Source organism: Neolamprologus multifasciatus, chromosome 22 (assembly GCF_963576455.1).
Source record: "Neolamprologus multifasciatus chromosome 22, fNeoMul1.2, whole genome shotgun sequence".
Taxonomy (NCBI): Eukaryota; Metazoa; Chordata; class Actinopteri; order Cichliformes; family Cichlidae; genus Neolamprologus; species Neolamprologus multifasciatus.
The window spans coordinates 10,228,202-10,255,974 of NC_140459.1; the positions used below are offsets into that span (position 1 = coordinate 10,228,202).

The 27,773-nt window shown below is 39.9% G+C and overlaps 2 protein-coding genes across 4 annotated transcripts in view; one reads left to right on the forward strand and one right to left on the reverse strand.

Annotated features, from left to right (window-relative positions):
* Positions 1–1,162: 1,162 nt before the first annotated feature.
* eva1bb (eva-1 homolog Bb (C. elegans)) overlaps positions 1,163–27,773 on the forward strand; it is a 180,319-nt gene continuing 153,708 nt past the window's right edge. Inside the window, exons 1-2 of one of the 2 annotated variants that reach the window (XR_014872017.1) lie at positions 1,163–1,298; positions 1,892–2,736. Coding sequence is in view for 1 of the 2 variants with exons in the window: in XM_085149099.1 (XP_085005225.1) it covers positions 1,232–1,298; positions 1,892–2,325 (501 nt within the window). In the remaining variant the exon portion in view is untranslated. Of the gene's footprint in view, positions 1,299–1,891; positions 2,744–27,773 lie in introns of those variants that run through there. The other variant, XM_085149099.1, reaches the window with a different exon arrangement.
* On the reverse strand, positions 5,763–27,653 carry thrap3b (thyroid hormone receptor associated protein 3b). Of its 2 annotated transcripts, XM_085149068.1 has the most exons (11): positions 27,269–27,653; positions 18,877–19,031; positions 14,141–14,980; positions 11,511–12,116; positions 10,195–10,361; positions 9,939–10,050; positions 9,756–9,831; positions 8,983–9,164; positions 8,542–8,773; positions 7,965–8,114; positions 5,763–7,017 (listed from the first exon to the last, which is right to left on the reverse strand). In XM_085149068.1, exons 2-11 carry the CDS (start codon positions 18,996–18,998, stop codon positions 6,790–6,792), a joined length of 2,715 nt encoding a protein of 904 aa, XP_085005194.1. In that variant the 5' UTR covers positions 18,999–19,031; positions 27,269–27,653; the 3' UTR covers positions 5,763–6,789. The 2 variants fall into 2 exon arrangements, with proteins under 2 accessions (XP_085005194.1, XP_085005195.1); XM_085149069.1 differs by lacking the exons at positions 18,877–19,031; positions 27,269–27,653 and adding an exon at positions 16,649–18,855.

Here is a 27,773-nt window from a genome sequence, read left to right on the forward strand (position 1 = left end):
CCAAGTCACTCACATCACCATTATTCCACATTTTGATGCTCAGTTTGAACTTAAGCAGGTCATCTTGACCATCTCCAACCTTTTACATCTTTACGTTCCATCCCGTGCTCTCCGATCTCAGGACTCTGGCCTTCTAAAGGTTCCCAGAGCCAGAAAAAAGACAAATGGAGAGCGTGCTTTTTCTTTTCGTGCCCCGTTTCTGTGGAACAACCTCCCTCAAGATGCTAGGCAGGCATGCTCTGTGGAGGTTTTTAAAACTAAGCTGAAGACACATTTGTTCACCTTATCTTACAAGTCTTAATTCTGTGGCTTTTAGTTTTTAAATTTTTACTGTTTTTAACTTGTATTGTGTCTTTTACCTGTATTGCTATGTATCGCTTTTATTTTTATTTTATTTATTTTTTTAAATCTTTTTAGTTTCAAATAGTTGTACAGCACTTTGTTTGAAAGCACTTTATAAATAAAGTTATTATTATTATTATTATTTAGATATATATTATATATTTATGTTATAGAGCATTGAACAAGTGTACTTAAAGAAATGGCCAGTGGGTGCATATGACAGATAATAAACAAAAGAATATTACATCCAGTTTAATGACTTACTAAAATCTAACGCCTGCCAAAAGATTATCACAAGCTAACAATAGAGAAATACTCCTACTTTATATAAATACCAATTAAATAATGAAATAACTTGCTGTGAAACCTTGTGTGCAAAACAAACACAACTCCTCTCAGCTCCATTGTTTTGGGGAAGAGGCAGAAATTAGAAACTCACTGCTACATTTCTGTGAACCCGACCTTTTCATTTCCTGCTGGTCTTCCATCAGGAGTGTGAATTTCTTGGAGTGAACATGTGAAACCTGACATGCCACTTCTTCTGTGGGAAAAAAATAAAAACTGCAGAGCCGGAAAGGCGCCCCTCTCATAAATATAAACATCCCCATCGGTCTCAGCAGACCTCTCGCTGCCGTCCTCACTGCCTGGCTTGAGTGTCGTCAGAGGAAGACAATGTCTCCTGACCTCTGACACCCATTTAGATCAGAAGAATGACGGGTGGTGCTTTGGAGCAATGCATTTTTTAGGCTTAAAACACTTTTTTTTTTCTTTTGAGATGACTTTGAAAGCATTTGTTTTTTTTGTTTTTCTGACAGGATCTGCCTCGGGTTATCCAGGAGGTAAACGTGTAAAAGGAGATGGTGTGTGTCTGAACCCACAGTGAACCAAGATGGAGCCCATTAAGAGAGATATGGAGCTGCTGAGTAACAGCATGGCGACCTACGCTCACATCAAAGGTAAAATCTTAGCAGGGCTTTAAGTGTGGCTTCCAACATGGAGTTGGGGACAACCTCAAGGGGTTATTAGATGAATCTATAAAACCACAGGCAGCTTGCTAAACCACACTGTATGACTTTACATAGGTTGTACATGAATATTTCTTTTAAGCTCGAGTACACGAGTAACTCTGCATGTTACAGTTCAAAGAAATCTTTATTTAACTTTATACTTTACTCTGATTGGCTGCCTCGTGCAAACAGAAGGGTTTAACAACAGTGGGTGGGGCCTTTGTGCTCACACCTAGAGCCATAATAGTTTACTTTAATAATGCTCTGCCTGAGGGATTACCCTTCTTAGTGACATCACAAAGAGCCAAGAGTAGAAAATCTGGTGAAAATCAAGCGTTTAGAGTCTGAAACCTGAGTTTTTGGCTCACAGGGGTTACTTTAACATACACTGATCTGAGTATTTGAAACTTTCGCTGTCTTTGATATGAGCATCCACCACTCTAACAGTATAGAGATGACAGAAAATAAAGAAAAGCTTAATAAATCCACTTTTTAATGCTTTTATTTCAGTAAATTAGTTTTTCTTCCCTCTTCTTGTGCAGCCAATCCAGAGAGCTTTGCCCTCTACTTCATGATGGGCGTCTGCTTCGGGCTTTTCATGGCGCTGTGCCTCCTGGTGGCCGGCATCACCTGCAGGGCTCGCCGCCACAGAAAACCACCTCCGTCTCCATCGAGGAGACAGCTCAAGGAGTCCAGTGAAGAGGAGGAGGATGAGGAAGAAGAGGAGGAGAGTGTAGGAGAGGAGAGGGCGGTGGATACGGAGATCCCTAAAGTGACAGTGGGTCCTCTGAGTGACCGCAGCAGCCAGTCTAACGGCACTCTGAGGAGCCTGAACGTGTTCACCTCGGCCGAGGAGCTGGAGAAGGCTCGACGGCTGGAGGAGAGGGAGCGAATCGTCAGGGAGATCTGGAGGAACGGGCAGCCGGACATCCTGGTTACGGGGACGGGGACGATTGGACGAGTTCATTACCACTAAGAGAGACTTGGACTGAGCTTTTAAAAAACCTGTAAGGGACAACCAATGGAGAGAAACGTGCTTTGTATGGAGGCACAAAAATGTCAAGATTAAAAATGGGCGCAAACTAATCGCAACATTAAAAAAATATATTATGTTTACCGATTAAAGAGTTTGCAATAACTTAACTTTTATCGTGTAAAATGAAATTTTGAAGAAAATCCACTCTACTCACAACAAAATACTAGTATTTTTAAAGTCCCTAAATAAATTGCAGTATTACAAAAATAAATATGAATAATAAGAGAGAAAATATGTATGCAAGCAAACCATTTAAAAATTCATAAAAGTTATTTTTAATCAGCTTTTTTTCATGCTTGAAGTGTTTCTCAGTCAAGATGTAGTGGCATTATGAAAAATTAGAAATGTGAAGTACAAACAAACAAACAAACACATACCAAATTATTTTAGAGGTTTGGGGTTGCATGTTGCATATCTCCTCATATAATTTTTTTATTTCATTATTTTAATTTATTATCATGGAAAATCGGACACTTTGGGCCTCCATAAATGTGGACTACCACAGATTTTATGCACAAGTGTTTGTTTTTGGGGGAGGGTTGGCTTCATGTGTATTCATCTTTGGAATGTGAATAATTAAAGCTAAACCACTTTTTAATAAACAAATGGTCTTATAGTCACTGTTTTCTAAAATGAAGAATAAACAATTTTTAAAAAGAAAGAAAGAATAAATGAAGAAAAATTGTTAAGAATATGCTGTTCTTGCTCCGCCTGGTGCCCGTCTTAATTTATTTTCATATTTAAGCATGACCGACATAACAGCTGTAATGTGGCATCTGGTTTCCTCCACTGAAATGTTTTTTTTTTCCACAACTGAAAAGTACATTTTAAGTTAATAAGTCAAAGCTGATATCAAAACCCAAAATGATGATTACAGGTGGCAAAAAATATTTCTTTATGTGGTAGAAACAAGCTTCCATATCACAATGATGTGAAATAAGGGAGATTAAAAAAAACATAGTCAGTATAAAAGAAGGCCTCTGATTTTCCCACATATCATGAAGCTTCAATGTTAGCATGGAGTTTTGGGATCGTCAGTACCCCACAGCATCCACACTATTAGTCACATACAGTAAGCTGTTAAAATGCTCCAAAGCACTCCAACAGCACACACACATCAAAGAGTTTATTGATTTAAACTCAGTTATCTAGACAGATGATTGTAAGAAAATAAAATTAAATCCAGTCTATTCATGATTATTATAAAGGAGAAAATCCACAGAGGCTACCAGGCAGTAATTTTTCAGCTCTGGGGTTGCTTCATGCTAGGCTGTGGCCCCAGTAGTGGGCAATGATGGTACTGCAGGTTGGTCTTGAGAACCCATTAACTATATATATATATATATATATGTATGTAGTGGTACCTTCTGAATTCTTACATGACTATAGGATGAGTCTATGCAGGCTCTTAGTAATGTCAGGTCATGTTAGACTACATCCTTAAGCTAAAGGTATCTGGACTTCTTGGTTTGTGAAGATGTTTTATGTTTAGGCTAAGACGTTTCTTCACTTGTAAAGCAACTGATTGAGACTATTGGAGACTTAGAGACGGTCCCAAGGGTTTTTGACCCACTAGTAATCATATGGGTCGTTACGGGTCACCATCACCATGCGAGTTGTTGAGATCAGATGGGTCAAGGTTGAAATGGGGGCTGAACTGCCTGGGACTGCCTTAAAGGGAACTGATAGCTGGTGTTTTAGGATAAGATGCACATAAGATGAATCAGAAGATAATCCTTTTGGGTTAATTCTAATGAGAATGAACTATAAGTAAAATCAGCCAAAAGTCACTTCTAAAAACGTAGCTTCTCACACACGTCTAAAGAACTCGTCTTTAGACTTTCGAAACCTTTCGAGCCCATTTTCCCTGCCTCCCAGTTTGAGCAACAGCACCTTCTCTCTGGTAAAGACGTGCCTGTTTGGAGGTATGAATAAAACCATTCAGCTCAAAAATACTGTAGGTTTTACCAATGCAGACGGTCTCAGAGTGGATCCCAGTAAACTCCCAGGAGATCCGTTCGTTTTTTGCTGGCTGAATTTTTCTCGTGCGCCATGAAAAGGTCGATTATGTTACAGCAGGGGAGTTTGTGTCCCGTGTCTGTCAGCTGTCATGTTTTAAGTGGCACTGCCTGAACTGGAGATTGTTTTAGGATGGGGGGAAAACTGCTTTCCACAAGCTGGCAACTGGTACTCATTTAGGTCTTTTCTTCATCTTTTACTGATTTTATGAGCATTTCCCATCCATTTCAGGTTTTTATCCTAATACACAGTAAGCAATTATTTGTGGATGTTTGTGTTAATGGCAGTTTAAAGACATATTTTCTTGCTCTGAGGCTGATGTGCAGAGAGAAGGTGGAACCGTTTCATTAGATATTATAAAAACAGCTAAACTACTAAAGTACCTGTTAAAGCTGCAACACAACACTATTTTTTTTAATCAAAACTTGTATCAAGTCATAGCCACAAACGTCCCTTTCTTTTTAGTACACATAACTCTCTTATAAATTGATGTATTTTGTGCCCTCGGCTCCATTTACCGAAAAACATTTTTAAGACAAGATTTCTACTGTCAGGTCTTTTCCTTCTGGTCCTGTCCTAGATCCTTGAACAGGTGTCTCATTTAAATAAAACTCAGAGCTCCCTTGTCCCAAGGGTCACCACAAAAAAATCTATTTGCTGTTTGGTGTGGTCCATATTTTCACCCTCATTCTTCAGGAGCTGACCCACTCTGACCACTAGATGGCGCCATCTCCTCATTCTTCTAAACAATTTACTCTGCAAATTATACTGTGGTGCTAATTTCCAGGCAAATTGCTAAATAAACAGCACTCAATGAGCTCAGAAACAGTCTTGCATCCTAATTTTAAAATTATAATAAACATATTTACGAAAAAAAATATATATCAGATGAGATTTAAAGTCTTAAGCGCTGTTAGTTAACCATCGATAACGACGGGGGTGGGACGGGTTAAAAGTGTTCATGAAAAATGAGAAGCTTTATAATGTCATTTGAGACTTTTTGCAGTTTTTAATTGATGTCTCTTTTAGATTGATTACTGTATTGCTTTTAGAGTTAGCTGCATAATTTTAAGGGTATCAAAACCAAACCGAGCCAGTCAGTGTCCAAGTGAATAATACTTAGTTTTTAATTAAATGCACAGCAATTACAAGAATTTATTAGCACAGAGGCATGAAAATATGCAAAAGTCTTAACATGTTTTTAGATGTAGATAAATAACTCTAGGATATTACACTTTATGTGAAGATTTTGTGTCTTTGTATATTCAGTGTGATCTGTAACCCACATGTAATAAGATATACCCCTGAAACTGCATTTATTTCTTTGTCTAAAGAAAAAAAAACACTCACAAAAATGCCCCGAATCAAAGAAAAATTTATTGAAAATTAAAAGACGGGTAGTTCAAAGCTCTTGAACAGTAAAAAAGATTTCAGCATCAGACCGAACAAAATCAGTCCTGTTTGATTCATGCAGTATGTACAGTCGAACGTGGACGAGAAGGGCGCGGTGAGATGTGGCCAAACTAGTTCTGCTAGTTCAGGTCGATTCCATTTAAAAATCATCACATCATGTTTGGTTTTTTCCCCCACAAATCTTCACATTTCTCTTCAGTTAATTTTTTTTTTTTTTACACAAGTAAAACTGCAGGATTACAAAGCTTCAGATCTAATTCTATACATGGATTATGTCATGTAACACTACTGATTTTATTTTAATTAAAAATCTAGACAAACATGGCCTCTTATCTAAACAGATATGACGGCGCCGGAAAAATGTTCACGCGTTTTCTGTCTAAAACACATCCGTGTTACTATGGAAACATCCACAAACCAACGAGAATACGCAGCAGCTGCTGATGAGCTGCGTGTAAAAGCTCAGAAAGCAGAAGTGACGAACGCCCGGGGAGACCGCCACGTCTGCGAATCAGCGAGCCGGGCAGCTGCCTCCGATTGGTCCCGTTGAGCAACGTATGTCTCATGCATTTAAAAAAAACAAAACAAAAAACCCCCAAAACAGATTAATCAGATTTCTCCTACACGCTTTCACCTTCAAACATATCAGACGGACACGTGACCGTATTATTTCCTAAGGCACAATCTCTTTTCTTTTTTGCTGTGTCCGTGGAAACATTTTTTACCTTTTTGAATCTTTGCTGATGCGATAAACACAAATCAAAACTCACCATTTTACACCTAAACAAAACAAAAAAACAATCACAGTAACAGTAACGCTCCTCTTTTCACTTCTACACAGAGAACTCACTGAACATGTTAACCGTTAAAACGTGAGATGAAGCAAGATGGAGAAAACAGAATTTTAACCCCTTCATCACCACTCTAACCGCTCTGATAGGACTTCTACATGTAGGTGATGGAGCGAGAGCTTTACTGCTTCAGGCTCGGCGCATCCCCGGCGCCCTTGACTTCTTTATGGTCGACTTCCAGGCTGTCGTCTGCCAGCTCCCCCTCCTCTCCTCCCTGATACATGTCGTGGGTCCACTTCGGGCTGCTGCCTCCCTTTCGGTACACGAAGCGGCCTCGGCGAGTGGGGAAGGAGCCGCGGCCTCTGCCCCGGTTATCAACCCAGGTTTTCTCTCCATCGCGATCATCGTGCTGAAAGGGTAAAGATGTGATTTATTTATCCCACAACATTCACACACGCTTAAACATCAAAGACATCCAAAGCACCTGAAATCTTTTCTGAAGGAGCTAAAACATTTTCAGACAAACTCCAGTGAATTTCTGGCAAATTACTCCTGCATCATATTTATAAACCAACTGAACCGCTGAAAACAATAAAAGCTGAACAGGATCGAGCAAACTCACTCAAACTGAACTGAAAACAGAAACTTAACAAGAAATACAAATAAAAAACATTAGACATCCAGAACAACAGAATCAACTTTGTAGGAATAGCACTCACTCTGTTAGGCACACCTTCTCAACTGCTTTTTAAGACTTATCTAGTCAGCCAATCACATTGCAGCAACTTGATGCACTTAGGCATTTAGACATAGTCAAAACGACCTGTTGAAGTTCAAACTGAGCATCAGAATAAGGAATAAAAGTGATTTAGGTGACTTTAATTTAAATGGTTATTAGTGGTTTAAGAAGCTGCACACAACTGTCTCTACAGACTATTTTCTTTACAGAGAACGGTTTGAAAAACAGAAAACATCCAGCGAGCTGCAGTTCTCTGGATGAAAATGTCATGTTGATGCCAGAGTAGAATGGTCTTGGTGAGTTAAGTTGACAGGAAGAAAACAATCACTCGTTACAACCAAGACGTGCAAACGAGCATCGCTGAATGCACACGACATAGATGGGCTGCAGCAGCAGAAGTACTCAAATGACCCCAGTCACCAAATCACAATCCAGCAGAGCAGCTCTCAAGGCCAAAGAATGTGCAGCTGAATACTGGAAAGGTGTACCTAATAAAGCAGTGAGTATATATTTTGGATTATGCCTTGCACTGACTGTTCACTGGACTACTTTTTCGGCTTTGCATGTCCTCCATTTCAAATACACCAGTAAATCAATTAGCAGCTGCAGAGACTCACCAGGTAGTACTTCCTGCTCTTGGGGGTGTATTCAGGGTCCCACTCCTCGTCAGGCGGCCGCACTGGAGGATTTATGTTGGCAGGGTTTCCATTGCTGTTGTTGCCGGGATAATTTCCCCTGCTCCAACCTCTTCCTCTGACTCTGGGGAACTGAAAGCAAAAACAACAGGCAGGACTGAAACTCGCAGTCTTGAGACAAACTCTTTGATATCTAACGAGATGGAGGAGAAGATTATAACTAGGTCCTGTGACAATGAGACAAGAAAACACACACACGGCCAAACTGATGGACTACAGGCATTAGAGTTTAGTGATGAGCTGACTTTCCACTGACTGGCACTACGTTACCTTTATAAAAACCATGTAGTGCATGGAATATGTATGATAGACTGTCATCATCATCATTTATTGTCATCATCCACATTATGATCCGTAGCATTAGGAGGAAGGAACAGAGCAGACAAGCGCAGTCTACTGTCTACTGCCATTAGGATAGGAAATCGCAAGAAGATGACATGTCAATACATGTCAATAACAAAAACAGCCAAGGAGACATTCAAAGATGAAGGGAACTTACAAATCCACGGCCTCGGCCTCTCTCCATGCCATGGCCCTCATAATCTCGAGGGCCTCTGTCCCCAGGGCCAGCGTAGTCCCGCGGTGGATAGCGTGTGTGGCTGAAGCCCTCCTCAGGGTGCTCCATCCCTTCCCCCATGTATTCTTTGCCTCGGAATGGCGGAGGATAAGGGGACTGGGAGGATGAGGAGGAAGAAGAGGAAGGAGAGCGATCCCGCTTCTTCTTACCCTTCCTGTAAGGCAGGCGACAAAAAATAAAGGACGTGCGTCATTAAAACTAAGTTATGAATCAGTGGATATACTGATACTGCTGTTATGAATCTGTGTCAAATAAATAAAAACAAATTCAACTGAACTGAATCACTCCAGTCAGATGAAGCATACACAGTAAAGAGAAGTCTTTTCATCTCAACCTCCAGTGATAATGGTTAAACGGACGTACTTGGATTTCTTGTGGTGCTTCCCAGATTTCTCAGAGGACCTCTCTCTACTCAGTCCCTGGGAGCCTCCCGGGCTCCTGGCCCCTTCACGCTTGAAGTCGCGCTCCTTCCCAGCAAACCTCTTACGTCTTTCAATATCCAGGCGAAGGTCCATCACGTCGCCTTTGAACTTTTTACTTGGGTCCTGCAGAGATTCGATTTTAGCAAACAGTTAAAGCAGCCATTCAAAGGGCTGATGGGAAATTTTTGAATGAATGCACAGAGCACCACACTGTATACAACATATACAAACACTGCGTTCCCTCAAGTGGTCAAGAAACATGTTACTATAATCTGCAACTGTTACAAATGTAGAAAAACTATGATGACAAAATGTTTATATCTTACAGCTATTTGTGGAAGTATCTGTGGAAACCAGCAGCATGCATGTAGCTTATTTAAATAAACTGAATTTTACAGTTTTGTGGCTTGATTTTTTTTCTTTTTAGGAAAAATACTTACAAGGTAAAGGCACTGATAATCGTCCCTTGAGAGGCTTGGACTCGGGATCTTAATTCACTTCCTTTAAGCCTTTGCTTGGGTTCGTATATACCCAATCAATAACCATATCTCATAGGCTGGGGGGCTTGCTTGGCACTTATAAAACACAATTGGGCTCTTTTGATTTAGAAATACGCATCCTTTGAAAGAAAAGCACAAAGCTGAACCACTGCTGCTCTGGATTGTCTCAGATTTGCTTGTTCCACATACGTCAAATTTCAAAAGGGCTCGTCACCTTGTAGCTTGCCTCCTCCAAATCCTCAAACAGGTGAGAGTGCCTCTTAAAAGCACTGGGGGAAACATCGATTCTCCTAAAAGACGAGGGAAAAGCCTCATTAGTGATTGTAGGAAGTTTTCAAAACAGAGATTCTTGGATGAATTAATCAAAAAAGACCAGATAGTCGTTTCTGGAGGCTACCTGTGGATTTCTGGGCTCTTCCTTGGCTTCATCATTTCTGCCTCTGCAGCTTTTCTTTGGTACATGGCAAAGCGCTCACTTAGAGTCATGTCAGAGGAGTGGAAGTGTTGAGCTGCAGACAAACCACAGAAAGGTATTATTCCAAATACACACAAGACTAACGATGCTAACTCGCTAATATGCAAGTAATGAATCGTCGGAGCTCATCAGTTTGCCCAAACTTTTGCGCGGACGTGACGCTGCAAACACATTGTACCTTTGATGTAGTGCACAATAGAGACTATGTGCTGAGCGAACAGCTCAGACGGGCTGCGACGGAGCTGTGTGGACTGAATGTGCTGGAAAATGGAGCGAAATTCCGGATCCTTCTTAGTGGCATTCAGCAGCTCCCGGGGCAGGTGGCGATCTTTAGAGAGGGAGGAGCTAACAGCAAACAGGAAGGAAGGAGCAAAGATTAATGCAAACATGCTGAACAAATATATGATGAAATATTTGCTATTTGGTATAACGGCTGACAAATGAAAACTCAAGAGTAAAAAAAAGATGAGAGAAACACCCTTCAACCATGTAATTACGATGCACAGCGCGTCCACCAGATGATAGTCATTGGAATATTGTGTTTTTAAAATCACCAAATTTTGAGATCAGTGTTAAATACAGACGCTATTTTTTGTTTTTAAAGAAGCTGTGAAGTTTAAAATGCAAACATCACACCAATAAAAATCATCTCTTTCTTTCCTTATTGAGAGATTTGCTGGTTTAGTAGTTTGAAATCTTAAACATAGAAAAGTGTCCAGCTAAGCTTTAAGATGACTGGTGCCACCTTTACTGCCGTGAGCATAAGGCTACGTTCACACTGCAGGCAAAAGCGCATCAAATCTGATTTTTTTTTACCCTATGCGACCCATATCCGATCATGGTATGACAGTGTGAACGGCACAAATCCGATATTTTCAAATCCAATCTGGGTCACTTTCGTAAGTGGTACTGAATCCGATACATATCCGATGTTTTAGAAAGCGACTGCTGTTTGAATGGTCAGGTCGCATTAAATCCGTCTTTTACATCACTAACACAAGACAGATGCCAATTATCAGTGCCGGAGAAGCGCCTGAGAAGACATCGCGAACGCTTCCTGGCCATCCAGTGTAGATGTCAGTGAAACTGTTGGGAAGACAACGTGAACATTTTATTTGTACTGTATAATCTGCAGATTCTGACAGAAATCTGCAACTATCCTTTGAAGCACCGCTCCTCTCTAAAACATAATTATTAGGTTATTTACATTATTATGTAAATAACAAAATAACTTGAAGCAAAAATTGGGAAACGTAAAGTCCGAAGTCTTTATATTAAGGGCCATCAGTCAAACAATATTGTTTGCTCTGGGTCTAAACAGAGCGCGTTGTGTGTGACGTGTTTCACACTAGAGCGCGTTTGCTGTCGCATTTTATTTGTAGTATGAACAAGCAGACAAAAAAATTGGAATTGAGCATTAAGACCTGTAGTGTGAACGTAGCCTTAGTCTGCAAAAAGAGAGCAGACAGCTTTTTGACGTCATGTTGCACATACCTGGGAAGCTCATCTAAAGAAGCAATTCTGAGCTCAAAGTCTTCTTTTGATGCAAACAGACGCGGTGCAGGAGATTGTTCACGAGGAGGAAAAGCTCCAGGGAACAGTGGCCGGTCTTTCTCTCTTGAAGTAGTTGGTGGGGACAAACTCCTTCTGGCCTTCTCCTTTTCTTTCTTCTCCTTCTTCTTGGACTTCTCCTCTTTCTTATGTTTGCGGCTTCGGTACAACTCCTCCTCCACATCATCAATGGGGTCTATGTCTTCGGGGTCTACACGGACTTTCTCCTTAATGGACGGGTAAGATGTTGAATAGCTTGACTCGTCCCCCCATTTCCCGAACATGTCCCGAGCTACGAGGGCAGGTTTTACCCCAGCATCCTCCTCAAGGTCCCTCTCTTTCATCCCGTGTGATTTGAGGAACTCTTCTTCTCCAGCCTCAAAGAAAGGCATAGTTTTGTCTTCCTTGATGTCACCAAAGGACGAGATGTTGAAGAGCTCTCCAGTTTTGCCACTTTTCTCTTGTTCTCTATCTACAGTGATCTGCTCCTTTTCACGACTGTTCTCCTTTTCAGCTGCCTGCTTTTTGTTTTTGTTCTCAGCCATAAACCTGAAACAGAGAAATTCAAAGTGAACTTTAGCACCCGCACCTCCAAGTGAACCAATAATACGATTTAAATTAATAATTTCAGACTGGGATGAATAATGCAAGAGGGAAAACAAGACCACACAAGTGCAACATGTTCTAACAAGCTGAAAGTGAAAGGTACAATACACACTGGGGATGGGCATGCTTAAAACCAGGTTGTAAAAAGATTATTTACTGAAACATTAGACATTTTCCTGTTACCCAACCTTCTGTCCTTCCTTAATGATTTCATTTTCATTTGTGTATCACAAATAATCTTGAAACTACCTTTTATTCTGAAAGAAAAATCGCTTAATGACACTTAATAAAACAGAAGCATGAATCTGAATGTGTATTTATAGGCAGAAATAGACTAGAAGTAATAAATGTATGAGCTAGTCTGTCAGTATCACTTTGAGACAGGATATTGCTCATTTTAGATACACTGCCCAAAGATATAACAGTCCTACACATTTGTTTAGTTGTTTAATAAACAACTCCAACATCCCTCACAGTGTTACTGGGGACCAAGCTAATGCCATCCAGAGTAACTATCTGGTTAGAGATTTTTAGAGTCACATTCAATAACCTCAGTTATCAGAGGTTATTGTACTGCTTCTAAGCAGGAAATTGGAGGTCATACAGAAACTTAATGTTTTTAATACATTCCTGTAGTTCAGCTAACTTGTGTGAGTTCATGAAAAGATAAAGCTGGGTGTCATCTGCATAGCAATGAAAATGTATACCTTCTTTCTATATCTATCTATCTAAAGAATATATAACGTAAATATAAATGGTCAAAGTCCATAATTAAGCTTAATGTGTAAAAAAAAAAAAAAAAAAAAAGACTCTCCATTTACATGACCAAAGTGGAGTCTGTTATTGTAGGGTCTTTAGCTTACAATAGCACCTTATTTTTGTCTCCATTTATTTTTACAATGGTCAGTGCTCGAATATACATCGCCAAAGTTTAAAGTCATTGAGGTCAGAATATGAAAAGGTAATTCCTCGATTAAAGGGACAGGAGCTAAAGCAGCTAATTTCAGATCCACTTTAGCAGTTAGGCTGTTGCCCCTTCAGAGCTCTATAATTACTGAATTTCATGACTTCATATTCAAATATCCATCAGCAGACCTTGCTTTTTCTGAAGAAAAATGGCTTAAAGGGTTTTAGACAGCAGCATCTCCCACTGGTTTGTGAAGGGGTGGATCTGACAGCATGCTCATTTGCTAATTACTTGTGAGCCAACAAGCAAATCCTGGACAATTGTCCTTTCTAACTCAAAAATTATTATAATTTACAAATTGGCTTCATATTTTAAACAGTATGGCCTGAGGATCGATCATAAAGTCACCACAAAATAACGGAGGCTGAGGCTGTTTTCTCACATATTTCTATAGAACCAGAAGTCTATTGCAACCTTAAACATCACCCTTTGCTGGCCATTTAGAAAAATAGTGCCTTAAAACAGGTTTAAGGCACTTCTACATTTGCTTTTAAGAACCAGGTCCACTAATTTAATTCCCCAGTTAGTGTGTTTTTTAAAATAAAAGCTTGAACTACCCTTCACTTTGCTCAAGAGACTGATGGCAGACAAACACAAGCACTACAACCAAATTTGGAGATCACCTGCCAATTCAAATTTCAGGATGCTTGTCATCATTTGACTTAAACAACCTTATGGAGAAAAAAAAAGCCCATCCCCAATGCAAACAGTACAGACCATGACTCACATTTCCATGGTTATATACTCACGTCAACACCATCGTCTTAAGTAAGTGGGATTTCATACAACTTCCTCTCAGAAAACAGCCGGCTACATTTTCAATTCACTTAAAATCAGGAGTCTTATGTTTCATTCCTTTTTAAACTGTATTCTTCCAAGGATCTTTGAAAAAAGCTAAACATGTTTGAAAGACAAATAACGTTCATGATTTGTTAGGAAAAATAAAAAGAGAAAATAATATAATTACATTTCAATATCTAAAATAAAGTACTGGACATACTTTTTGAAGGCAGCAGAGATCACAGTCTTATCTGTAGTTTTGACATCATCCTTTGAGAAGAATCCAAATCCGCTGAACGAGGCCGTTTGTCCAGACTTTGTGGGGCTCTTTGCTGGAGGTGATGCACTGCTGATGGTTTTCCACATAGTGCCACCAATAGTGGGCCCTTTGACCTCAGGACCAGAAGGAGCGTCCTCTTTCTTAGTCTCTGGGCTGGTTGGTTTGGGGCTTGCGTCGTAGTCAATCCATTTGCCTCCAGAAGCCTTCTCGATGACGCTGCCATCTGGTTCCGGAGTAGACTTCTCAACCTGACTTTCAACTGGCTTGTCTTTAGCATCCTTGTTGCTGGGCTTTCCCTTGCTGCTGCGGTGGCGTGGGGATGAGGAGCGGGACCGAGAGGAGTAGCTGGAGCGCCTAGAATGGCGGGATCGTCCAGAAGACGAACGATCAGAGTAGCGGGAGCGGCTCCGGCTGCCCGAGCGCTTCCTGGGTGTACGGGAGCGTGAGCGGCCCCTCCTGGGGCTGTGAGAATGGTGGTCCTGGTCATGATGCCGATCATGCCAGCCGCCACCGCCGCCACCACCGCCACCACCGCCGCCGCCGCCTCCTCCTCCACCACCACCACCCCCCTGCCAATTACCCTTATAGCCATAACCTCCTCCACCTCTGTTTTGGTAATGGCCGCGTTGGTAATAGCCTCGGCCTCTACCTCGGTAGTGGTACGGCCTACGGTAGCCTCTGTTGTAACCTCTGAAGCCACCTCTGTTGTTCTGATAGTCCCGAGAAGGATAGTTTCTATAGGACGGAGAGTGCGAGCGAGAACGGGAACGAGACCTAGAACTGAATAAAAGAGGAAGGGGGAGAGAGAAGAGGAGATACATGTGAAAAGCTGTTCATAACATTAAGAACAAGTCAGTACAGGTAATTCACACAACACCAAATACAAAAAGATCACTGTCAAACTGTTGTCTTCTTAGCAAAGCATCACACATCCATACAAGATTTGAATCAAAACTTCTGATAAACCTAAAGGTTTATAATCTTAGTGCATTAGTAGTCTGTGGGTGCTACAAAAAGCTTTGAAAACAAACATCTATGCTGCAGCTGTGTGCTGATTCCTGCACGTAAAAAAAAAAAAAGGCATCCACCAAAGAGGTTTAGGTCTTTCTCCAGTTAATAAAACTAAAGGTCTGAGAAATAGGGAATAAAAAAGGAGGACTGAATCATCCCAACACACACAGTAAATAGACATTCCCAAAGGCCCATTCTAAGACAGGAAAAACTGACTTAGAAAACTTATGTTACTGAGCCAAAGTTCTGTGACGAGGTGGGCTTCTTTTGTCACCGTTGGTCCTTTTGTTTTAAGCTTGTGCTGTCGAGAAGACAAGAATTAAATTCTACTACTGTCACTAAAACTAGACAAAAACTTGAACCCCTCAAACATAAAATCACTCTGGAAAACTCTGCCTCGTCTGGGCTAAGCCTCAGGAATTTTTTTAAGATTTTAGTAGACAAGCTAAATCTGTTAAAATAACTCATGTATGTAATTATCTCCCTGTTTCAGTTAACCATTATGTTCTCATATAGAAACAGCCTGAAAGAGAGAGTACAAACAACGAACTTTAAAAATAAAATCCAGGCAAATGTTCTGACTAAACACTGTTTACCACTGATGTCTGCCCACTCATCTGCACCAATCAGTGCAGGTTAAATTATTCACGTCTCTCTTTTCTGATTCAAGTCTAGTTTAATATCCTGCACAGTTGGGAAGACAATATTTCAGATCAACTGATTTAAAATAAATGTCCACTTGACTATCAAATGTTTGCAAAAGCTGAGAGGTTCCCAAAATGTAGCTTTGTTAATTTAAAAACAAAAAATGTAGGATTAGATAATCTATCAGTGCACAAATGATTATTTAATGTGATTATTTCCTGGTCTGCTTTAAAACTGCTGCTGAACAAATTAAGCAACAATCATCATCTTACAAGCTAAAAACAACCAACTCAGAAAATAGACATCGAAAGCAATAAATTGAAGCCCTCCAAGTTAAATGCTTAAATTTATACTGATTCATAATACAGGAGTAACACCTCAGCTGCCTGACCAGCAGATGGAGCCCAAATCAAGAACAGGGCTTTTTGCTCTGGTAACCTTTAAGACTCGGATGTCACACAAAACCTTTATTCACTCGTGGATCTCTGAGGCTACAAAATGGACCCTAGTGGTCCACAGACCCTAATGTAGATGCACACTCCAACAGGAGCTCAGTTACTGAGCACTGTGGCCTTATGCTGATTGGAAGGAGCAGCAGGTAAACTAAAACAGACATTACAGATCTCCGTGATTAAAAGAGTTCCATTTCAGCAAATGGTTACATTAACAACAAAATTACTTGAGGAACTTCACCTACACATTCCAGATAAAATCAAATGAACAAGTCAAACTTTTACTCATGCAACACAGATTATCTCTCCTGGAAAAAGAAAGCAAATCTTCTCTGCTTACCCCTTGGACCTTTTCATTGAAACAGAGCTGTTGTCGACTTGGCTGCATCAAATACAAGACGGGAAAAAAAAAGCAACACTTGTTTGCACACGGGGGCCTTAATGAATGTGTCGGAAAAACGAGTAGACCCAGAGGGAGGAGGCATCAGAAAGGGAGGGAGATAACAACAAGATCAAGAGTGGTGACTCTTATCTTCTATTTCCTGCTTTGAAAAATCATTGATATTCAATACGGCAAGAAGAAAAAAAGAAAACAATCTAACAACTGTCTCTGAATGTGTTTATTGGCTCCAAAGACAGGCAGACTGGAAATAGAAAGGCACGCCGGTAGATTTTTAGAGTGAAGGTGCGCTGATGCAAACTGCTTAAAAACAAATCATGCAAATCAAACCTAGAATGAGCTGCGTTGAGTCAAGGATGAAGGACCCACAGAGTGAACCTGAGCAAATACTGCATACTACACAAATACATGCAGCTGCAAAACATCTGTATTTGTGAGAGACAATTTAGGAAGAAACGATCTTTACTGAAACCGCTCAGCCCTTTGCATGAGTGCTTCACTGAAAGATGAGCCGAATCAGATAGTGAGTGAAACACGAGCCGAGCATTTCCTTGTTACTTCGTACTCAGTAAACACCAAAGCCACAAAGACCTTTGTACACAAATACACTCCACTTGCACTCATTTTTGATTCCTAGAATTTTCCTTAGATAGTAAATGCCAAAATCTATGACAGCAACTATTACTTGCATCATATGCCAAACATCATATGTTCCAAAACAAACAAGGTGTAGTTTGTCAAACTAGGCAACATTACAGGAAATGAATGCTTTGACCTCCTTTAGAAATGGGCAGACACTCCCCTCTAAGCCTTTTATCATCTAACCCTCTACACCACAATGGATTTCTAATGGGATAGTCCAGATACCCGAGAATTATGAAGGATAAATGAGATCCGACGAACTTTACACTAAATATAGCTTTAAAAAAATGCTGTAAAGTGTCAATTATAAGTTTTTTTTAATTTAAAGATCACCCCTTTTAAATTATATTCGACCATTTAACATTTGTATATTTTATCATGTATTTCTTCCTCATTGCGCTCTCTTCTTACTCAACTCCACTTCTTCCTCTTCCTCCTCTTTTAAGTCAGAGCTCTAACACAATACATTTATTTATTCCCGATATTGTCGACTAATAATTACTGTACACGCAATCTTACTGACTTACTCGACAGCAGAGAAGAGCCAGCTAAACAAAACCAGCTCTTAACTTACAACCAGTAAGTTAAGAGAATACCAGCTATCTTAAGACTCAAGTGATCATATTCACACATTGTTTGAGAGTTTATTCGCCAAGTGTCTGAGTATGACAATGTATCTTGTGAATGCGTCGTGAAACCATGATGTCCCCTAAAGCTCATCTTCTCTTCTTTCTGAAACCACTTGAATTTTGAATAAATCATGGCCATTTAAGGAGTACTTGTAAAATATTCACACCAGCAGGCCAATTTTTTTTTAAAATTAAAGAAATCTCCTCTTATACGCTTGTCAGTTATGTTTAACATCAAAACGAAACCACACCTCTTTGACAAATATTGGTCTGACTTTAGAAGCTACTTAGTAACAATCAGACACCTTTAACAAACACAAATATGAATTTCCTGTGGACAGGTATTGTTAAATTCTCATGGGTTAAAATTACTCCATTTTGTTTTTGTTCTTCTTAATAATTATATTATCTTCTTCATTGTTGGATCTCTCTTCTTTTATTTTCTTTAGCCTCTGATAACTTAAAACCGGTCTTATCTGGCAGCCGGAATGGAAAGAGTGGTCTTATTTTTAATATTTTTATCTTATAAGTTTTAATTTCATCTCACTTCAACTTTTTTTTTTAATATACTGTAATTTATGTGTGTGACCTCTTGGCAAGCCTACATTTACAGTATGCTCTTTATATATTATACTCTTACTAGTTGACTCAGCTGGCAGCAAGCATATGCACCTCCTAATGTGTCAATTTGGAGTCATATAAGTGTCAATATCCAGCACAAGCAGCACATATCAGAAAAACGCCACCCTGCTGAGCCATACTGAAATCTTTATTTATATTCAACCTAATATATGCTTTCCTTGTTTTTGATATCCATCCATCCATCAATTATTTATTTAATTATGAGGTCAAAGTATGTAAAAACTTTGTGACCCGAAAGTTCAGTCAAATGTTTACCTGTAACGACGTTTTCTGGATCTTGAGCGGCTTCTAGAGTGGGATCTGGAGTAGGACCTAGATCTGGACCTAGACCTCGATCTGGAGCGGGACCGAGCAGGAGAATTTGGAGGCTTTGACATCTTTGATCTCAGGCCAGTAAAAGTATTGCTTTCCTGAAGAAAAAAAAAACAGAACACAGCTGTTTGAACACGGAATGTACTTTCCAGGCGTCACTAAGCAAATGAAACAAGTACCAAAGGTTGTTATGTCGGGCAAACATCAAATGAAACAAACATATATCAGGACTACGCAGCTGAACACTTCAAAACCTGCTGACAGATAGACACTGAATAACGTGCGCAACACCTTCTTACCCATCACCAAGACCCTGCGGCCCCCCATGACCTTGAACTGTCATGAAAATAAATCACAACCAACTCACTGGCAACGAACCAAGGCCAATGGGCCAGCTTAGAGACCGCAGCAGACAGCTGGATCAAGGTGTAAACATATACACAAGAGCCGGCAGCAATATGAGACAGGAGGAGAAGAGCTTCTGTGCACAAAAGATATTCAGGCTGTTGCTGAAGAGGAGCGAAAGCTGGCTAAACATCAGACATGCTTCAACATCCACGGTCGAGCCACCGAGATGGCAACAAGATACAAACAACATGGTCCAAATGTGAGAGGCTTGTTGTTTCTTTAAAAACTAATTTATCAAATAAATCCAGTCAGAAATACAGAATCAGCTCTGTGGTGAACTTTGCTTCATGTGTCTTAAGATACACAAAAGAAAAAGAGTTCTTGCTGGGTTTCACCTGTTAGATGCTTTTAAAATCCGAGTGAAGGTAATTTATTCTCTTTTCACCTTCAATATGATGGGAAACCAACAAGGGCAAAACAAAGTACTCCTTTTATATCATGTCACCTGGATCCACATAAGCAGCAGAAAAGAGACATATGGATGGGTTAAAAAAAATTACTCAAAATTATTTTTTATAACTATATAATAATAATTATACAAAGAAGAAGTAAATCAACATCAACTGATCACTATTTAAGTTTCTCATCCTTTTTAAAATCTAACATGCTAATCATTACTAGCTACAAATATAAATATTGCTGCTATTTAAGACTGTAAATTACAAATTTTGACATTTAAAATTTTTAAGACCTTCCAAACTTTAAGCTCTTTTTTTTCTTCATCGCCTTTTTCTAATAAAGGATTAAATTTCTAGATGTTTAACAACCCTTTAAAGATTTGTTTTAACTGACAGTTAAACACACAGTGATGATAGGGCTGGGTGATTTTAATCTCAAACACAACTGAACTATCAAAGGGTTACGAAAGCCAGAGGGAAATTCATGATAACCACCTGCTCTTAAAATTTTCGTGCAGCAGCTGCAGGCCAGGAGAGCACCGGTTGCTCTTGAGGGAGTGGCGTTGCGAACCTGTGACTTCAGTACTTCTTTATTCGAGTTAGAGCTGAAGTTCAAGAAAATACGCTTTGAAAATTAATCTTTTAGTTGAGTTCATGAAAAATCCTGTTCGGTAATCAAAACTGCACCAAAATAACTGATTGGTAGTTTAATCAAGCACCCCTAAAGGTTGTTGCCATAGTTACTGCAATAATAGCAAGGGTTTTTAATGCTTCTGAATTCAACAAGTAGATTTTGTCTTTAAGACAGCTTGCCCAACACTATTCATCACTGAATTACTTCTTTCTTTTTAAATCTTACCACTTCTACTAAACATTGTTTTGTGTGACAGTTAAAGAGCAGCAGTGAAGTAAACAGACGCCGTCTCCTGTTAAGTAACCTCAACTCCAAAATAACTAATTAATCAACGCTGACAGAAACCTCCGAGGAGGTGAGGGATTAAAGAAGCCTTTGGGGGATGCAGATGGTGTTTTATCCCAACACTGCAGGATAAGACGATGAGACTTTCTTTATCTACAGCAACGATTCCTAAACTTAAGTACGCCGTGTCCCAATTTACTTTAATCACAAGCCACAGTTTTATTGTGATGTTATGATGAATTATGGCACTTTTTGCTTGCTGATAGCCACCTCTCCATTTTCCTATCAATAAGCAGGATTATTATTGGTAAATTTAAAAAAAAATCAACAGCTTTACTTTTGTTTTATGACTTTTCAGTAGTATTTTTTTTTAGACATAAATATTTAATCAAAAATTTAACCACCAACATAAAACATTTTTTGTAAGCCACCTCTCTCAGCCCACACTTTGTGAATTAACTCATCTACAAGCCCGTTTCTGATAAAGTAACAAGTATTTTTACCCTCCACTAACTTTAAATTGGGTGCAGGGGTGTTTCAAGTGTTTTTCAAACTCTCAGAAAGCAGCAGGCATGCAGCGGGCGGAGCTGCTTTTGTGCAGTAAAGCGCGGAGAACTCGTTTACAGCAACAGGAACTAAGGAGGATGTTTAAGAGGCAGCATCCTGGGTGATAATGACGTCAAACTGCCATCTCTAAAGTCTGAAGCCTTTAAGATCTCACTTTGAGACAGCAATGAAATGACAACTGTGGGGGGTTTAACCGAATGTTGTGGTTTGAAGAGACGCCACTTTCTACCTGCTAAACAAAGGTTTTTCATGCAGGTTTTCAGACCACCACTGCAAACCACTTGAGTTTTTTTTCATTTGTGCAAATCTAGGGCACAAAAGGTCCTCACTTGTTTTTTCCCCCCAAACTTGTGAATGCTCAATGGCTGATTTTACTCCAAAAGAACGCATGCCTTTTCCCTTTTCAGGGTTCCTTCAAATTGCAATTTGTTTTGTTTCCAATTTTCCATTTGTCTGTGAAACAAAGATTATTTAGATGGCTGTTTATCTACACAGGCCATCATAAAAAGTAGTGACCAGGTTGAAGGCTGCCTGTCTCAGTCTTTTTTTTTCTGTCTGTGGGACAGACAGCAGATGAAACAAAGCCTGCTTCTCAGTTAAAAGCAGCAATTTCCTGCAGGGTTGTAAGGAGGACTGGGCAAGTTTATTGGTGCATTATTTCTCTGATTCACTACTTTGTTTTCTCTCTTCATTCACTCTATAGATTGTTCTTCTCATGTTTCTCAGGGCCTAAACCATGGCAATAAGCCCATAAAGTCTTTACTGAGTCAATGAGTCATTTCCGACTTTCATTTTTCATCTCTTCCATTTGCCCTGTTTTTCACCCCTGGCTACCACGAGGTTGCTGGGTTTTTGCTTGTGGCAGTTTAGTCAATCAACAGCTTGCAGCGATGTACGATGATCCAAATAGTCAAAGTGACTGGAGATCGCTCATCAATCAAGGTGGTCACTTCCTCTCTTTAACGTGTTAAATTAACATAATTCATATTTGAATCTACCCAGTACATATAACCAATACAGGTTCATGCCTGGACCTCTGCTTGCTTTGAAAATTATTTGTGTGTGTGGGAGTGGTTAGATTGACCCATAATCATCATCATCAAGTGAGAGAAAACTGACTGCTGGTTTTGACTTTTAATTCAGAGCTTTTAATTTTACTGTACTTGAATAAATGCTTGTTCATCTCGCTCGCCTCAACGTTCCCCATGGAGTGTTGTTGTTGGTGGAAAACAGTGTGGAGGAGAGAAAGATGAGCATATTTAGGAAAAATGTGAAAAGCAGGCAGAAAGTACCTCCAAACTGCTGCTGTGAGCTCTCCTACAAGTAACCAATGTCCTGCTGCTGGTGGCCAGTAAACACAGAACGGAAATTAAAAGATCAGCATATTGACAGTGATGTCTGATCTACTTTTCCAAGTCAGGATCTGAGTTAGGGCTGGGCGATATATCGAGATTTTTAAAAATATCGATATATTTTTATACGAGATATAAGATGTGACAATATACTTTATATCAATATAGTCTATGTTACGTTATAACTATACTTGTGGAGCCGCAAGTTTGCCTCTCTTTCGTCCACTTTTGTCTTCACGCAACGTTACTCGACCTCGCCTCTGTCCTTCACTGAACACAACTCCCCCTGCTGCCCCATCGCTTCACCTGCAGGCAGCGACAAGGTGGACACGGCAAATCTCTGTTAACGAGTTACTGCACATCGCCCCGTGCGTGGGGCTGGACGGCGTCAACGTGTTAACGAGCTAACCACACTAACGAGCTAACCCCGCTAATGCCATGCAACCCAGAGGGGCTGCACAGCCTAAAACCCTTACATTCTCTCAAAAGTTGACAGCGCGCCTTTTGTATGAATTCTGGTTGTGCTTGATGACCGCAAACCGATTTTATGTGGTACACGGCACTCAGCAATCTGTCAAAAAATGTTTTAGTACGACTTTGGTAAGCTACCGAGCTGCACCGCTTGATGGATTGTCGGAGCATTACGGCTACCGTAGTCTGGAGCCTTACATTTTGACTGCACAATTGTGAGCTCTTTGTTATGCACAAAAACGACAGTTTTCTTTTATTTATGGAGCATTATTATGTAATAAATGCTCATAATTTATTTTTGAGTAGTTTTTTTCATGTACATCTATGCTGTATGTTAATAAAAGTGCCTGTGTGACATCTGGGACACAGCTTTGACTATGAACTCTCTTTTTGTTCTTACTTTATGTCTTTAAAAAAATCTAGTTATCTAAATCTAGCCATCTAGTTAAAAAAATATCGAGATATGAATTTTGGTCATATCGCCCAGCCCCAATCTGAGTAATATCTTATCCAAATCAGATATTGGTGCATGCTTTGTTTCCAAGGCTGCTCAGAAGAATCTACCTATTATCAGATACTTCTTTGTCCCCTGAATAAACCTATGAAGGAAATTCCACAGGGGAGGTCTCCACGGTTCGAACAAAGATAAATATTCAGGTCAGCCAAAAAATTCCTTCAGCGAAGAAAAAAAGAAAAAAAAAAAATCAGTCTAATACCAAGGAAAGAAAACAATCTCCTCTCATGAAAGGGTTCCTGTGTAAGCAGTGAGTCTCTCATTAAGAAACTGTTTATGCAAATCTAAGCTTATAAAAGCTGCGAGTTTATAAAGAGTTTATATTCACAGAAGCAGCACCCCTGAGTCTGCCCCCTTTGCAGACTTTATGTATGTTTTGAATGATAATTAAAGCAAGGTGACTCTCACAACATTACCTACTGTATGCTACCAAAGCGTCACTCACACTGGCCCAGACCAAAAAAAGTGAAAACAAGCACAAATAACTTCAGCTCTTTCACCGCACACCATCTCTGAATGTCAAAGTGTTTCTCGTGCCCCGACTCAACTATCAGATAATGTGCAATAAATAATGTAGAAGTGGTTTGGGGTTACTCTGAAAAGCAAAAAGTGCTGCTTGACGGTTATAAGCACAATGAGCGAAGAATGAAACTAACTGAAGCTGCGAGGGGAAAATATCCGTGGGTGAAAACTGGAAGAACCAGAATAACAAATCATGTTAAATTTAGGTGATTTCAAAATGGCGTCTTCACTCTTAAGTATTTGAGTAATGAGCTACGTCAGTATAAAGCTGCTTCTTCAGATACTGGTGTATTTTATTATACAGGAAATGTCTGCATATATTAGAAAACATTCAACAGTTTAGCATTGCTTCATTGGTATTCAGACTGGGGATGTTTATATGGACATATGTAAAATATGTATGCAGCCATCATTACTGAAGTCCTGTTATTAAGCCTCAAGTATTTTCACCATCACCTTCTTCGTGAGATTAATGGCTTGCCGAGCTACGTTAAGCTTTAGGTCAGAGTTTTCTGTGTCTTTTGATCTGGCTAAATCACCATGGTAACTAATGACAAAAATACTTAAATCAAAAGCTTTATTTTACCACTCTATATGATAAATTTCAAGATTAACAATTTTCAGCAGCATTAATTTTGTCTTATTTGCAACAGAGTTGAATTTCATTGGTAATAATCGTTTGATAACATATCATATGATAACCCCATGTTTGCCTACTGGTGGTGGTCAGAGGGCCCGGTGGCGCCAGTGTCCGGCAGCCTCGCCTCTGTCAGTGCGCCCCAGGGCAGCTGTGGCTACAATGTAGCTGCCATCACCAGTGTGTGAATGGGTGGATGACTGAATGTAGTGTAAAGCGCTTTGGGGTCCTTAGGGCCTGAGTAAAGCGCTATACAAATGCAGGCCATATCTGACTGGTGGCGGTGACACTCACAGTGATCATTTTGCTCAGAACAAGGGTCACATGACCCGCAAAGGACCCTTTTTTATGTGAGCATGTACAGAACCTGAAGCAGAAAGAAAGCTGATAACAACCATTGTGATACCTGTTCTCTCCAACTGGGGTCAAGCAAGCTAAAGCAAAGGAAGCCTGGCGCTGTCGAACGCCCCCACTGGACATGCATGGGGTTGCTCTGACTGTATAACTGAAGACACGACATTACTATTGGCTAACAACTTGTAATTGACAGGATATTTACCAACGAGAAAATCGTATACCATCCTATTTTCTGACTCTAATAAAAAGTAACTAAATAAACTTCATGTTTCATTCACCATTACTTTAAACTAGGGATGTGTGCGTTACTGGTCAACACAAGAAACACTAGTCTTGTTAAATAACTGATTCTAATTTTATTAATTCGCAAACAGCAGTTACCTTTTGGTTCACACATATTACAATCCAAACGCAACACCAGACAGGTTAAGCCCCTCCCTCTCTCATTGGCAATGATAGCAGCCATGCCAACTGTTCTATGATAAAGAAAACGATCAGTAGGTTTGGCTCTGTCAGAGTGATCCAACGGTACCACACAACCAAAGGGATGTATAATCACCATCTGCACAGAAACTTGGATAATAAACCACTTAACCGCACTCAGTAAACTTATCTGACCTTGTGCAATTTTAAATACAAAGTAAATGGTAAATAGACTTGGTTCTTATACAGCGCTTTTCTACTCTACCTGAGCACTCAAAGCGTGTTACACAACTTGCCTCATTCACTTCTTCATAGAAGCACTTTTTTCTATCGCTTTTCTACCAACTGCTTTCTAGCTAACATTCACACACATTCATACCCCAGCGGACGCATCGAAAAGCAACATGGGGATAGTATGTTGTGCAAGGATATTTGGCATGCACAGTGACATGCAAACTGTGATTAATAGTTTCACATATATCCTAAAGACACGTAGAATATTTGCATTCCCTATTTTAAACTTTGTCGAACTGACTGTTCTCGGTTTTCTGTGGGGTTTTTTTTTTTTTGTCTTTTAACCTATAATAGTTAACACTTACACATGAAACACCTGGTTCGACACCTTGGAGAAAACCCAACCTTAATCTCAAGAGGGTCATAAGCTAGTGTGCTCCTAGAGTTTTTTCCAAGCCCTGATGAATGAGGACATCTGGCGTAAAAACTTGTGTCAAGATCCATCCACTGCACCAAACCCTTTGGTAAATAAGGCAGCAACTGAAAGACTAGCAGACAATGCAGTTGCATGCAATGCATGTATGTGCAGTAATGTAAACTGAGGCAAATTTGGTAGTCATTTGTATTGGTGTCACATGACGGCTGACTCCAATAGAGGTGAATACGCATTTAGTGTGGGTTAAAATATTAGAACTTCAGTAAAAAAAAATCTATTTCATTATGTATAGTGTAAATCTACAAGCTGGGGTAAGAAATGGAGGACAAGCTTATTAATACCATTGAGGTTGCAGGAGCTACAGTGTGTGGCTCAATTTTGCTATTAGATAGAGAAAGGAAAAAAGGGAGGCATCTTTCACGAAAATGACCCAAATTACAGGACTTCATGGTAAGTCCTGAATATATGTTACTGTGGGTCAACTCCTCACCTCGTTAGCTGTTCAGGAGCGAGAATTAATGGGGTTTCACAACATGGCTGGATTTGTGGGAGTAATGCAAGTTGGTAAGATTGCACTAAAATACCCTTGAGCGTAGCCTATAGCCATTTATTTTACAAGTCTATGCTCAGTTACCTTCAAATAGTGTTGGATTTGTGTCACTCTTTGCATTATACAATATGCACTAATAAGCCCTATAACTACTCCATAAAAAGCCAAATTTCATTTTGCGCTTGAACAAGCGTGGTCAGCGTGGATACCAGCACTCATCTTTAACCTCGAGTTTGATCGGTTCACTAGTTTTGTTAACCATTACCATTTAGGACTGCGTTTTTGAGCAAGAAGACTGCCTGAGGTTAGGAGAGCAGGTGTCACAGAGATGGAAAAAAAGAAAGAAAAATCTTTACAAAATGACATTAAACATCGATGTGCTAATGATTAGTTTGTTTTAATGTGCAACCCCAACCGTGGAGTCCAGTAAAAACCGATTGCAGCCATCGATACTTCCCCTGCAGGCAACAACGTTAATGAACACGTTACTCATTTTTCACCATTTAACGCCACCTATTAGCGCAACCACAAAATCAAAGTCGCTTACCTTTTTCCCGTTTCCACACGAATGGACGAGAAGAGTTTTTTAAGAATAAATGTCTGCAGAAGTAGACCAACCTCTGAGGCCAGGCTGCCTGGTCGTCGGGTCCCTCCTTCCTGGTTTAGTGCGCTGACCGAGTGTTAGCCACCTAGCCTGTTAGCAGCGGCACCGAAACCAACTTAGCGAACAAAACAGGCGCACCGTACCTTTACGAGAGGCAAGGCGCTCGGACTACACGCTCACACTGCATAACATATTTACTCGGGGACATCTCTCTCTCTCTGTTAATTGTGCTAAATAGTGCGCTTTGTCGACATTCACGGGTAGTTAACGCTCGACCTCGCGCTATCTAACGCTAACGCTGAGTCCAGATCACGCGAGACTTTTTGTGACGACGCATAAACGCAGAGAAACCTGTAGAACATACAATATAAATATATATAAAAAAAATCAAATGTACTATATCTAAAAATTATATATACAGTGAATACATGAAATATATAAAAATAAA

Bases quoted from the DNA above. Each gene is read 5' to 3' on its own strand.
- thrap3b (XM_085149068.1), bottom strand. From the start codon at position 18,998: ATGTCAAAGCCTCCAAATTCTCCTGCTCGGTCCCGCTCCAGATCGAGG. The intron at 10,051-10,194 runs GTACAATGTGTT...GTTTGTCTGCAG, and splicing joins TATTGTGCACTACATCAAAG to CTCAACACTTCCACTCCTCT. The intron at 9,165-9,755 runs GTGACGAGCCCT...GAATCTCTGCAG, and splicing joins TGGAGGAGGCAAGCTACAAG to GACCCAAGTAAAAAGTTCAA.